Source organism: Apodemus sylvaticus, chromosome 20, assembly GCF_947179515.1.
Source record: "Apodemus sylvaticus chromosome 20, mApoSyl1.1, whole genome shotgun sequence".
NCBI lineage: Eukaryota > Metazoa > Chordata > Mammalia > Rodentia > Muridae > Apodemus > Apodemus sylvaticus.
Window position 1 is genome coordinate 34,618,722 of NC_067491.1, and position 14,577 is coordinate 34,633,298.

The 14,577-nt window shown below is 34.6% G+C and overlaps 1 protein-coding gene across 4 annotated transcripts in view; it reads right to left on the minus strand.

Annotated features, from left to right (window-relative positions):
- The window catches only part of Cep290 (centrosomal protein 290), a 79,735-nt gene that overhangs the window by 24,501 nt on the left and 40,657 nt on the right, over positions 1-14,577 (minus strand). For all 4 annotated transcript variants that reach the window (XM_052165890.1, XM_052165891.1, XM_052165888.1 and 1 more), the window contains 10 exons: positions 11,212-11,323; positions 9,592-9,797; positions 8,534-8,685; positions 6,785-6,896; positions 5,841-6,296; positions 4,639-4,803; positions 3,635-3,742; positions 3,261-3,395; positions 1,206-1,472; positions 506-613 (listed from right to left, as the gene is read on the minus strand). In XM_052165890.1, the coding sequence (XP_052021850.1) occupies positions 506-613; positions 1,206-1,472; positions 3,261-3,395; positions 3,635-3,742; positions 4,639-4,803; positions 5,841-6,296; positions 6,785-6,896; positions 8,534-8,685; positions 9,592-9,797; positions 11,212-11,323 (1,821 nt within the window). The remainder of the gene's footprint in view (positions 1-505; positions 614-1,205; positions 1,473-3,260; positions 3,396-3,634; positions 3,743-4,638; positions 4,804-5,840; positions 6,297-6,784; positions 6,897-8,533; positions 8,686-9,591; positions 9,798-11,211; positions 11,324-14,577) is intronic.

A 14,577-nucleotide genomic window follows, 5' to 3' on the forward strand; every position in this document is an offset into this window, starting at 1 on the left:
TACGAATCAATAAGTCTGAAGTTGTCTTCTTTTGAGGAAGAGATGGACCAGGGAAGACAAGGCATAGACAATTACTTTAGCCAGTATCTACGTGCAGGGGAAGGGTACAGCCATGGGCCAATGAGGTGAGGCCTAACCCTCGTGCTAGCAGGTTACTAGCAGGTTACTAGCAGGGCCACTTTACACATGAGAGCAGAATGATCAAAAAGATGCAATAGGGGTTAATTCACAAGATGGCAATGCATTTACGAGTGGACTAATACCATAACAGGCTTGAGTCCACAGTGAAGGAGATGAATGTGACTCTATGAACAGTCACAATTGCTGAAGTATTTGGGTTTAAGAAAAGTAATCATGTTTTCATGATCCAAGCTGGTTCTCTGAAGATTATTTTGGCAAGAAAAAGATGAAGTGTTTTCTATTATGAGACGTAAAGAAGGGAAAATTTTAAACTGTATGATATCAAATCTCAATAAAGAAGAGAACAAAGTTCTCAGAATCTTACCTGAGCTGTCTGTTTAAATTTATTGAGTGAATTATCAGCCTGTTGTTCTAATTTGTGATGAAGAATATGAAGGTCTTCCTCATGTTTCTTAACAATTTCTCTTTGCTCCTGTTTCATAGACAGTTAACGTTGTACTATAAATATAACTAAAATAGATTCACATTCTAAAAGATCTTAGCTGATCTTTAAATTTCTAAAACCTTAAATCCGAAGAAATAATTTCTGCATGCGTATGTATATTAGAACATTATACATTTCTGCTGGCATGTGCTCATGTCAGCCACCTAAGCCTTTCATTACAATTTATTCTTAACATAAGAATAACATGTATCCATCACCCTTAGCTTATTTTGAGAAATATTTTAAAATACTAAATATCTCTCCTATTGTTCTAGAAAAGTAGATCCCCATTAGCTACTCCCTTGGTAGCATCATTTCCTTTATTGTTTCAAGTTTTACTCACACCTGACATTTCCTAAACCACCCAGCTTCAGCATAAGAGGTATTCCTGTTTACCTCAGTCTAAGAGGAAGACACACAAACACAAACTGCCAGTTTGACTGACAGATCTGTAATCCAATCATGTAAAAGCAACAATTCCTATATAGAATCATGAGAGAGCAGAAATGAACTACCGCTTTAAGAGAAATTAACTTCTGCACTTGAAAAACCCTGGAAGCAAAGCAGCATGACAAAATACCTCTCTGGCCTTCTCCAGAAGATGTTGGTATTTCTTCAGTACTTCTTCCTTGTGATTTAACCTGGCCTGCATGTTGGCAATGGTTTGATGGGCAATTTTCATTGTGTGATGAGATTTTGGCTCCAGCTCTTTTCTGTCTAGCTCAGCTATAAGTTTTTCTCGATCAGCTGTGGCAGGTAATCGGAGCCTCAGTTCATTGATTACTTTGTCTCTTGACAGAATATTTTGTTCTGCCAACCGTAAAGCAGATTCTTTTTCTTTTAGTTTCTATAGTAAAGTCACAATAAATTATTTCAGCACTGTTTGTCCCTTAAAATGCTTCATATAAATTTTACTTAAGACTACTCAGAAGCAAAACAACAGTTTTGCTTTATTCTTTGCATGATTTGACAATAAAATTCTATTTATTACATTTTTATATGACAACATATTTATTTGCATATATATTCTAATTTACTTATTAGATTATCACTTGTCAAAACTTTGTTAGGTTAAACACAAAATTTAATTAACTTTTTTGTGCTAGCAATGAGTGGCAATAGTAGAATTAGAAAGAAAATACAGTTCAATCACCCCCAGATCTCACAGAACACTAGGGAAGAATCGAGGACACAGTTGGGATTTCAATGGCACAAGTAAATGAATTATTTGTTGCAGTTGGAAGTTTACAATACCAAAGTAGAGAAGTTTTAATCTTCGGTAAGATTAAGAGAGATATTTTAAAATGCATGATTTAGTGGTAACTCATATAAACCAAAATTTTTAAATTAATTTCATATAGTAAATTCTTCTTAAATGTATTTATAATTAGTATGTTTAGATGGAAACTAAATTAAGTAATATCCAGCTTATATTATTTTATGAATAACTGAATGAGCTGATTTGACCAACTATTAATGAAATTCAGCTCCTAGGTTAAATAATTTCATTTGCTTCAACTTTATTTACTCACAACAAAAATGAGAAAAAAAACTGTTCAAGAGATATATAACATGTAATGCAAAATAAATGATAAAAATAAGTAACAATGAAAACAGCAGTCAATGAAAGGCAATATGTTGTTTATAAAGCTTCAATTAAATGACTTTTATTTCCTATTTAGTATGCCTCAAAGTAGAATGTAGTAAACAAATGAATTGTAAATTCAAATTAACTACATGGACTATTATCCGCTTTTCATCTTACACCAGTCAGAATGGCTAAGATTAAAAATTCAGGAGACAGCAGGTGTTGGAGAGGGTGTGGAGAAAGAGGAACACTCCTCCACTGCTGGTGGGGTTGCAAATTGGTACAACCACTCTGGAAATCAGTCTGGCGGTTCCTCCGAAACCTGGGCACCTCACTTCCAGAAGATCCTGCTATACCACTCCTGGGCATATACCCAGAAGACTCCCCACCATGTAATAAGGATACATGTTCTACTATGTTCATAGCAGCCCTATTTATAATTGCCAGATGCTGGAAAGAACCCAGGTATCCCTCAACAGAAGAGTGGATGCAAAAAATGTGGTATATCTACACAATGGAGTACTATTCAGCCATTAGAAACAATGAATTCATGAAATTCTTAGGCAAATGGATGGAGCTAGAGAATATCATACTAAGTGAGGTAACCCAGACTCAAAAGATGAATCATGGTATGCACTCACTAATAAGTGGATATTAACCTAGAAAACTGGAATACCCAAAACATAATCCACACATCAAATGAGGTACAAGAAGAAAGGAGGAGTGGCCCCTGGTTCTGGAAAGACTCAGTGAAACAGTATTCAGCAAAACCAGAACGGGGAAGTGGGAAGGGGTGGATGGGAGGACAGGGGAAGAGAAGGGGGCTTACGGGTCTTTCGGGGAGTGGGGGGGCTAGAAAAGGGGAAATCATTTGAAATGTAAATAAATTATATCGAATAAAAAAAAAGAAATGGTATATAAAAATAGAAAAAAATAGAGGAATTAACAAAAATTTACCACTTTAATTAATTACAATTAATAAATATTTTAAAATTCCAAAAACATTTACAGTGATATACTAATTAAAATGCAAATTATTCCAATTACCTCTTCTAGTGACTTGCAGGTGGCTTGTGTTTTAAGAATTACTCGAATATTCTCCTTAATTTTTCTTAGAGCAATTTCAAGTTGGTTTGGAAGGGGCAAGCTGGGGTCTGGCATTGATCCTGTAGCATCTTCAAACTATTGAGAAATAATAAGCTTTAAAAATAGTAATGTAGTACTGAGAAAACAATATTAAATCTCTTAACTGTATGAAAAAACAGTAGACTAAATTTCACTTATCTTTAAACAAAGAAACTCATGACAAGTCACATAAAGCACACATCCTAAAGTCCAAAATACATTGAATTCAGAGACCATGTGTTAGTTAATGCTTCAGGCCATGCTACAAGGCAGCAAACATAATTAGTTATCGATACCTTTTGTGCTGCACTGAGTATTTCATTTTGCTGACGATCAAAAATGTCTAACTGGCGTTCCAGCTCAACTTCTCTTTGATCCCAAGCCATTTGTCTTTCTTCATGAAACTAAAAAGTGACACTTGTTTTTGTTAGGTGCATCCAGTGACAATGAGCACATACCATGCATATAAACATTTTCTTATTTTACTATCATAACTATCACTCTTAGTTTATGGGAAAAACAAACAAACTCAAAGGTCAAGCAACTTGCCTAAGAGCCCAGAGGCAGAATTTCAGGCTAGCCATGCACCCATTCATCCATCCATTCCAACCACCTACATGACACACATTTCTCAAACACTATTTGGGGCACTGAAAGCATAGCAATAAACACAACTTAGTTCCTATCTCCAAGGAAACTGGAAGAGGGAAACAGGAAATAACAAACAAATACCTATCAGAGGAGGACAAACGCTATTTAGAAATGAAAGCAAATGCTCCCTATATAGGAAATCTTGGTGGGAACAATTTACTATTCAATACCAAGTAGCCTTTGTAGTCACTGGTAAGGAAAGGTTTGTGAGTGAAGCTGTTAAGGCAGTGAAAGTATAAACATAAAGTATCTAGGATACAAAGAGAGAGAGAAAGAAAAATAAATGTAAGCGCGGGAACAGAGTCTCTGTGCTGAGTGTTTTTATGAACATCAGCTGTCACTTAATCATCTTTTGCTACCCCCTGCTGTGTTCTAAATCAACAATGACCCCAAGGAGGAACTAGACTGAAGAAATAAAATAACTAACATCAAAATAAAAACCAACTTACCAAGTAAGTTTGCTGACATATTTTTTTTTTAAGATTAAGAGCTAAGTTACAATTAAGTAAATCTGCATGAGAAACAGGTTATTTTGTTACTCATTATAATGGGAACTATACTTAATCATCTAATCACAACAACACAGGTAAAATACAATGATATGAGCCTGAAAGCTTTAGAAAGAACAGAAATAAATAGAAAATGAAACCTTGCTCTGCTGAACAATTTCTTCCTCTAGACTGTTGATTGTATGCTCATATTCAGAGATGATATTATTCAAATATTTGATTTCTTCTTTACCCTTGACTAGTTCTCTATTTAGCTTAAGTTCTTGAAGGCGAAGTTCTTCTATTTTCACATGCCAATTGATTACCTAAATTACATATAAACATAAATGCTACATCACTGATCACAATTTTAATCAAAATTAATGTCAAAGCTATTTAGAATTTTCATAGACTATTCTAAAGTATATAGAATATTAGAACAAAACATTCTTCAAATTATTTCCAGATGAACAACCAGCTATTAGTAACATTTGCTTTCAATTTCTCATTCACTGTCATCTGTTTAAGTGCTGACTGCAATCATGTTATTGACACATTGGTACACATTAAAGGCAGAATTTCTAGCCTTTCCTACGATAATGGAGTTACTGGTTACTTTCTCCTGCTCCAGAGGACAGCATCATACCCACGGCCACATCAGTGGGGCTGGGGAAGCTTGGTGGGTTATAAAATGACAACAGAAACATATGAGACATGGGTCAGGATTTGATGGGAGGATGCAGTGCTGGGTGAGGAAAAAGGAGGGGAAAATAGGTGAGAGTGACCACAATTCAATATATAGATATATTATATATAATTACTATCAACGAATTCTTTTTTTAGAAATCTATCCAAGAAATATTTTTTTAAAAAAAAAGAAAATTGTAATTTTTTCTAGCACAGGGAATAGGACTTAACTACAAGGAAATTATTTACCACTTAAGTCTTCCCAAATGAGAGTAAAAGCTAATCTTTGAAAACTAAAATGGAGCTCTATCGAAACTCTATCGAAAGTATATACACAAAATATCTACAAGTGAAAACACAGAAAAACAAACAATTCAAACAAGAAATGTTCATGCAAAGTAGCATTCAACTGATGGCTACATTAAATCATTTAAAATTATTATACTTTATATTTACTTAATTATACTTGGACTTCTCCAGAATGTTTAAAATTCTGTGTTATTACACACAAAGAGTAATTTTCCTAAAGATCCTTGCTTATGGAGGCCTAAAGTCCCAATATATACAATTTAAGCTAACCAATTAGTATTTTAGATGCACATTAAGCATGTTTGCCCAGCTACACATTTAGAGCAATATGTAACATGGGAATACGACAATTCAGATCAAGTTTTACCTTCTGGGCTCCCCGGGCGTCCTTTAAAGTACTTATCAATTCTTCTAAGCCTTTTAATTTTAATTCCATCTCCAGTGTTTTGTTTTCCATATTCCTGTGTTCTTGTTGAGAATTCTTCATTTCTTGCATTATCTTAAGTTTGTCATTTTGCAACTGAATCATCGTTTTGGAGAACTTCTCCTGCTGTGCTAAGGGTAAAGCGCCACTGAACTGCCTTCGTAGAGACTGAATGGTTTGGCGCAGGTGGTTTGCTCTGTTTCTACCTTCCAAACGAGCATAGTAGAGGGCCTGCTCTTTTTCATCCAGTTTCTGTTCCAAGCGCAAATTGTAGGCCTCCATCTTCTGGAGTTTGGATGTAACTGACTCTAACTTACCAAGAGCAGTGGCCTCACTAATTTGAAGAGAGACAACATGTTGGTGTAATTTGGCAATTAGCGCCTTCTCATCAGATTGTGCCTAACAGTAAAAAAATACATATTTACCAACAAATACATCATGGGTTCAAAGTCACAGTTCAGTAAATAAATTTTAAAACACTGTCACATAAGATTTAAAAAAAAAATGAAAATTTCTAATTTTGCCTTATAATTCACAGATAACATTACAATTCTGATACATATACAATGAACATCTTTTTTTAATCCTCTAAAAAACTATAGAACATGGAATATATGAAAATTACAAGAGAAAATAGTAAAGATTCATTAATTACTCCTCATTAGTGTGCTAAAGATTCACTAATTACTATTCCTCAGTGCATTAACCGACCAGCAGCTGTGAAATACATCTAAAGGTATTTCAAGTGAAAGATGTTCTCTAAAGTCCCAACCTGCAGGAGCAGCTTTTACTGCTACACTAACATCTGAATAGCACTGCCCTCATATGGCAATGTGTCCGGAGAGCTTAGGAAACCAGACTAAACAGCGAACTAACACTGTATGCACCTGGAAGTCCAGCAGCTGCATTCTGAGGGATTCCACTTCCTTTTCCCTGGACTGTTGTTGCGAATTCAAAAAATCAACTTGTCTTTTGGCAATATCAGAAATCTCTCTCAGTCTAGAAAGTGATAACATATTTAAGCAACAATTCAGTAAATACCAAAAGCTCCAATTTTGAGATACCTGTCTAGAAAAGCAATTTAGTTTTTGTGTCTCTTCATTGTATCAAACTTAAAGAGATCAAAGATCTCTTGAACTATTTCATGAAACCTAATTTTATATGTGATCAAAACATCTTCTATTCTGGAATGTCTTTAACCAGTAGTATAGCATAATATACACATTTTGAAAGATGATATAAGTCATTTCACTTAACAATTTCACCTAACAGATGGCATTTTATAAACGCAGGTTGTCAGAGAACACTTCCTCCCACACATTATTCTTAAGAAACATTTTATTTTATTTTTTAATTTAATTTTATTTAATTTTATTTAGAAAACAGTAGGTCCACTGCCTAGCTCTGGCACTGCTCCTTGGTCTAGAGGAGCCCTCTGAGAACCTAAAAGCATTCTGCCTCCCTGTGGAAACTTCTGGGACCCCAAAACTACCCATCTTGGAATCCTGCCTGACCACCCATCATAGTTGGATCTGCCCACCATCCCAGGTGGTCTTCCTGGGATAGCCTGCAGAGGTGGGTGGCCTACACAATCACCTAAGCACTACTATCTAGCTCTGGAATTGCTCTGTTGGTCTGAAGGAGTCTGGTGGGACCCCAAGAGTGTCCTGCTTCCCTACGGAAACCTTTGTGGGTCCCAAAACTAATTAGCTTTGAATCCTGAACAACCACTTATCTTAGTTGGATCTGCCCACCACCCAGCTGGAACCAACTAGGACACAGCTAGAAGACTTCTATAGTTAGTGGTTAATAAAAATAATAAAATGAGTAATTATAAATTAGTCATCTTACAAGGTAAGGTTTATGTGAAGAAAGAAACAAGTCAATCATAATATGAAGCATTAAAAATGACTGATTTCCCAAAAGGGACTCTCAAGGTTATAAAGGGGTGGCTATAATTTTATGAATAAACAGACACACAAACACAAATCCACTAGTTATTTGTGCTTGACACATGAACTCAAAGCTCCTTATGGTGACCCCCTAAAGCTGCACCTGACCAGAAACGTGAGTGCATAGTATCTACCTGGCACACCTTTTCGTATTTTAAAGTTACTGGGCATATTTGCTACTGCCAAATGAAAAACATTTTATCTAAGTGCTAGTAATCAAGAGTTCATGAACTAATATGTCTGATGTCTTATACAATGCCCACCACATAGATAGCTCCTAAGAAAATTAAATTAAATCTAAATTTGAATTAATTATATGTTTACATCAACCTTATAAAAAGGTAAAATTCCTTTCTTTTTAAAGTAAATAAACTAAATACTAAGTGACTCTTCCATCTCTACTTCCCCCAAACAGGCAATGTGAGTCAGACACAAACTCTACACTGTTCTGTTTAACTTAGTGCCTTCTACATTCACATCCCTACACTCAGGGCAAGAAAAGCAAACTGCGTGATGTCATTTCCTCTTCAGTGTTATGTCATCTGGTCGAAAAACCACGAGGATATTAGTCCTCTTCTTTAAAAAAAAAAAAATTGAGTATAGATACTGCTCCATATATTTGTAATTGAACTTAAAGACAAATCAATAGACCATCAAACAATGACATTGATTTTGTGCACTCACTTGGACACTTCAACTTTGAGCTCCACTTCACTCCTCTCTAATTCTAGAATCCTCTGTCGATCAGCATCGCTCACTGCCTTGTTCACACTGTCGGCCAATTCGTCTCTCAGCTTCTGCTCCACCTTTTGTGCATCTAGGTTGATTTTGGTAAGCTGGAGGAAAAGCAACAACAAAATATTCCCCAGGACAATGTTATCTTATTTATTTGTTCTATTTTACCTTAGGCTGGGAACAAAACCCAATGAACTACAATGAACTACAGCTCCAGTCTGGACCCATAACTTCTAGTCTCGTGAGTACTGAAGTCTTCCTTACTTTCCCTTAGTCTAGAAACAGTTATAAAGTAGTAAGAACAAACAAGAACAAATTATAAAAAAAGATGTAGTAATAGACTAATTCTATCATAAATTATTTATGCTAGGCAATCACTACTTAAAATTTTTTGAATATAGGCAAAGTACTTAGAAATAAACTCAAGTGAGCTAACAAAATTTGATAAATTTTATGAAATTACATAAATTTTTATTAACCTTAAAGGTCTCAGAAGAAAAAAATAATACTTATACTTTGAAATCTATCTCAACCTAATTATCTGCAAGGTATTGTTCAATCATAGGTTGTTGAATATCTGCAGACTGCTTAACTGAGACCACACTAAGTATCTTTAATAACCTGCTATTAAGGTTTTTGCAAAAGAGAGATTTTTAACTATTTTGACTCTTACTATAGTCTCAGTTCCCAAACAGGTTCTGAAGTATAAAAGAGAATGAATATTTTTTAAACAAAGAGATGAGATTGGAAAAACAACTTGCTTTTTAAAGAAACAACATCCTTCTGCTCACTAAAAACAATACCATACCATTAGCAAGAAGAATTTGTTTACAGAAACAAGTGCTTTGATATAAAGCAATTGAGATTTTAAAAAGAATAATCTATATATCCATTACATAAAATGAAAATGCTATATGCATACGCTAGCTTAGAGATGCAAATTTTTTTAGCAATAATCCAGTGTCTACTATCGAATGTCTATTTACAGGATAAAAATTGTATCAAACCTCAGTGAACTTGGTTTCCAATTCAAAATTGCGTTCTTCCATGTGCTTTAATGAAGTTCTTAAGTGCTCATACATTTTCTGACAGTGTTCAGCCCTCTGCCTTTCATTTAATTCCTTCATCTCCAACACAGTGATTTTTTTTGAAATAGAAACAATGTCACTATTTGTCATTGATTTCTTTGCCTTATCCATGTTTGAGTCATTTCCTATGTGCAACAATACAACAGAAAAAGAAAATTTAGAAGATGTGTAAAAAATAGCACAGTTCTATGAACTTTCTGAATTAAGACATATCTGTATTCTATTTATTTATCCCTACCTCTCTGATGCTTATCTGTTTATTCTCTCTAGAATAAACATCTCCATTTATCAAATGACAGTGACAGCTGCAATGTTACTGAAACAACCATGTCAAGGTCAGTGTAGAGCTGTCACAGACTGGAAGATTTTAACAAGCAGGAAATGAACACTTTTCATGGAAGTAATATTAATTGCAGTGGGATAATACAGGAGAGCAGTGTGACTTCAGACATAAAGGTGCAATATTTTTAAAGTTACCAAACACCAAAGTCAAGAGTAAAATCTTAGGTGATATGATTAAGAAACTCTACAAGATAACCTCAAATCATGAGCATTATTTTGGGTATTATAAGCATGCAATATCAAATACTATCATATTACAATTTTATATCCAATAATATGGCAAGTCAGATAAAGAAGATATTTGCAGCATTCTAATTAATGGCAAAACTAATGATTTAATCATAATCACTCAAATATGATAATGCACAAATTTCTATAAGAAAAATGATTAAAATATGGAAAGACTTGGAATTTCTACTAAATTGGTGTAGTATATAACAAGTAATGTTTATTATTTAAAATACATAAAAATAACACACAAATGAGAGAATTATGATATACTGCCACAAATATAATATAAATCCTCAAATTTTCTTTGATATTTCAAAGTAAACAGTCTCAGATATTATATAATGCATAAACTTTGCACTCAGAAAAACATGTATTTTAAAATTATCATTAGCTTTACTATTATAATAATTAAAATAGGTCTTCATGTGGGTCCTCTAACAACTGGAACTGGGTCTTTCTCTCACTCAGTTGCCTGTCATTGGAGCCCCTTCCCTCATCTGGTCTGTCTGGTCGGGCCTCAGTAGGAGAGCATGCTTAGTACTGCTGTGACTTGATGTCCCAGAAAAGGGTGGTACCTAAGTGGGGGCTTCCTCTTCTCTGAGGAGAAGGGGAGGAGGGATTTGTGAGGGTAGGACTGGAAAAAGAGGAGGGAGAGGTGCTGTAATCGGGATGGAAAGTGAATAAATAAATTAATGAAAAATAAAAATAGAAACAGCTAGTGTTGAATCATAAATTTATAACATATGATTTTAACAGGAAAAAAAATCTCATGTGAGAACTATAAAGCAAACACCCAGAATAGTATTGATCATCTATGGACTAAACTAAGGTATAGGATACAGTTCATCTTTTTGAATCAAACTACATTCATATTCTGCTACAAAAAATAATTTTTCAGTTAAAAAAATAAAGCAAAACAGCACTGTTAGGTATTATCACTCAGTGTTACAGAGCAGTAAGACTCACCTAATTTTGTTTCTTGTTCCCAGGCTTGTTCAATGGTATGCAGTTTTTCCTTTGTAATCTCCAGCTCTTTACTGATAGCCTCCATCTGTTCTTTTAGTGATGCATTTTCACACTACATAGAAGACAGACATTATAGATGAGCTATGCTGTGTGTTTGTGTGTATGTGTGTGTGTGTGTGTGTGTGTGTGTGTGAGAGAGAGAGAGAGAGAGAGAGAGAGAGAGAGAGAGAGAGAGAGGAGTTGGGAGAGGGGATAACAAATGATGGACTTATTAATAAACAGGTAAGTTTAAAACAGCATCATAAACTTCTAGACTAGAAAGCCAATATACCTGATACAGAACAAGAAGGGAGAAGGCAGAAATATCTGTGTAAGAGCCGAATATACCCTAAAAACCAAAAGTATTAGAAGAAACCCATCTTGACAACCAATGGACCACGAAAAGACACAATGGTCACCAAACTCAGCTGCTCTGAAGTATTTCTCAACCTGTGGGTTGCAATTCCTATGGAAGTTGAAGGAATCTTTCACAGGGGTCACATAACACCACCAGAACATAGATATTTACAAAATAATTCATAACAGTAGCAAAATTACAGCTATGAAAATAATTTTATGGTTGGAGATCACCACATGGAATGCTGAAAACCACTGCTCTAAAGCAAGACAAGAGTTGGAAGGAGCAGATAAAGGAAACAAGGTTCAATAGGAAAAGACTGGATATCAGAGCTCTGCAACAATCAACAAAATTAAGAGCCTAGGACTTCAGATTTTGGAATTTAGGGAATGTGAGTCTCAATGAAGTATTATCAGCAGTAGGTTGGCCTGTGGGCATCTGTATGGGGATTGTCTTAACTAACTATTAATATGAATTACACCATCCATTGTGGGTGCAGCTACTACCTAGGAGGCAATTTCTGATCCTGGTAAAAGTGCAGAAATCAAACTGAAAACAAGATAGCTAGAGTACATGCACCTGTTTGTGTTCTTATCCGTGCATCTGGTGTGACTAGCTATTTCAAGTTGCTGCCTTGAATCCCCTTAATGACAGGTGGTAACCTTCCCTATATCCCTTAAATAAGCTCTCTGATAAAATGCTTTTTCACAGGATATTTTATCACAGCAACAAAGAAGAAACTAGAACAAGAGCTTCTGGAATATTTATCTAGACTTACCATTTGCACATCCCTAATCTGAAAGTCTGAGAAGCAAATGCTACCCAATCTGAAATCATTTCAGTGGTAAGCTTCAAAACTTGCATTTTAGTATAGTAACTTGAAAATAGGATAATCAATAATACTCTTAAAACACAGTTAAAAGGTGTTAAAAATTAATAAAATTAGGGATTGGAGAAACAAAAGGGGATATTATATTGAAATATACAAGATAAAAATAAAATATGATTGTTTTGTTAAGGAATAAAGTTACACCATGAATATAAAATATTCAAATATAAAATATCTATAAAATATTTATATATAATTAGTATAATTTTATATTTTATTTTATATTATATATTTTATATTTATATTTATATTATGTATTATATATAATTTATATAATTATTAATTTTATAAATATATAAAATATATAAAATATTTCTATTCATTATACAATAAATATAAAATAAAAACAGAGGCCTGAGGATGTTTTAAATATACTGAGGGTTTTTTTTTTTTTCATTTTGGTGTTTGTGTATGTATGTGTGTGTGTGTGTGTGTGTGTGTGTCTAGTCACTAATTTTGACTCCTTTGCTGTTTTGCTTGATTGTTTTTCTTCTTCCTTTTGGGGGGAAGGTTGTTGTTATTTTCCCCATTTTGTTTGTTTGTTTTTTAAGAAAGCAAAAGAACATGAAGTTGAGTGTGGAGAAGAGTGATCTGACTGGAGCTGGGGAGGGAAAAATATGATGGAAGGACATTGTGATTCTTTTTTTAATAAAAATAAACACCATACTACTCATCACAACACTCAGTTTCCCTTTTTACCTTTGCCTTACATGTCTTGCTTATATCCGATCTCCTCCCCATACCCTAGGGCTTTAGTCCTTATGAGGATGTCAGAGCCATTTTTTCTGTCTCTCCTTACTACCTCTAATTTCCCCCAATTTCAATAGTATCTTACTGCTTAAAGAATAAAGAAATAAAAACAAATCCTTTTGTTCATTCTATCACAACTTATATTTTTCTCTCCATCTATCAAATTGTCCAGTTTCCCTCCTGCCTTTCCAAATTATCTGTCCAGTCTTTTTCTTTTCTTCTATTATTTCTTTATATTTTGAAATATGATTTTCATAGTCTACATTCTCATGCCACTTTACTCTTAAAAGATATCAACGTCTTTCTGATCATTATAACCATGGCCCAATATTCATATTCTCTCTCAATTCCATCCTCTAAAACTCCTTCCAGAATAAATCAGCGGTAATTCCGCGATATTAAACTCACATGGAAATGCATTAAACATTTCCTCACAATAGGCTTACATTTCATTAAAGGATGCAGACATGTAAATACATAGTCACGATGTAACATAAATAGTAGAATTATGTATTGCTATAGGTAGCAACCGTAAAGAAAACAAAATTGCTTTCAGCGGGCATGGTGGGGAAAACAGCAGTGTTGAATCAGCTTGTAAATACAAATAAAAATTACTGAGAAAATAAACCAAGAGATAAATCCTGGTTACAAAACAGATATAAAAATGCCTGTAAGAAAGCACCACGCTGCAGCACCTAGTAGCTCAGCTTTGAAAACCATTTGTGACATTTCTGAGAGCAAGAAATAACCTCAGGTAAACGGAGAAATAATATAACCTTTTGCCATTCAACTGAAGCCTAAATATGGAGTGAGTGACATGATGATAGTGCTTATGACAATCATTTAGTGGCAGTAAATTAAAGGAGATTTAAGACTGGAGACAGAAAAAAAAAAAAAAAGACTGGAGACAGCAGTACGAGAAACCACTGAAATGAACAAGGTATGGAAAAAACTAAGACAACACCATTAGGAAAGGCCATAAAAGATGTGATTAAAATGTTAAAATTATAAATTGAAGAAAGTATAGGAGAAAGAAAATACTAAGAGTCCCACTTATTGTGATGCTCACTCTTACATTTGTTTGCTTGAGACAGTCTAGGCCGGCAGTGGACTCATTGTATACAGTCTAGGCCGGCAGTGGACTCACTGTATACAGTCTAGGCTGGCAGTGGACTCACTGTATACAGTCTAGGCCGGCAGTGGACTCACTGTATACAGTCTAGGCCGGCAGTGGACTCACTGTATACAGTCTAGGCCGGCAGTGGACTCACTGTATACAGTCTAGGCCGGCAGTGGACTCACTGTATACAGTCTAGGCCGGCAGTGGAGT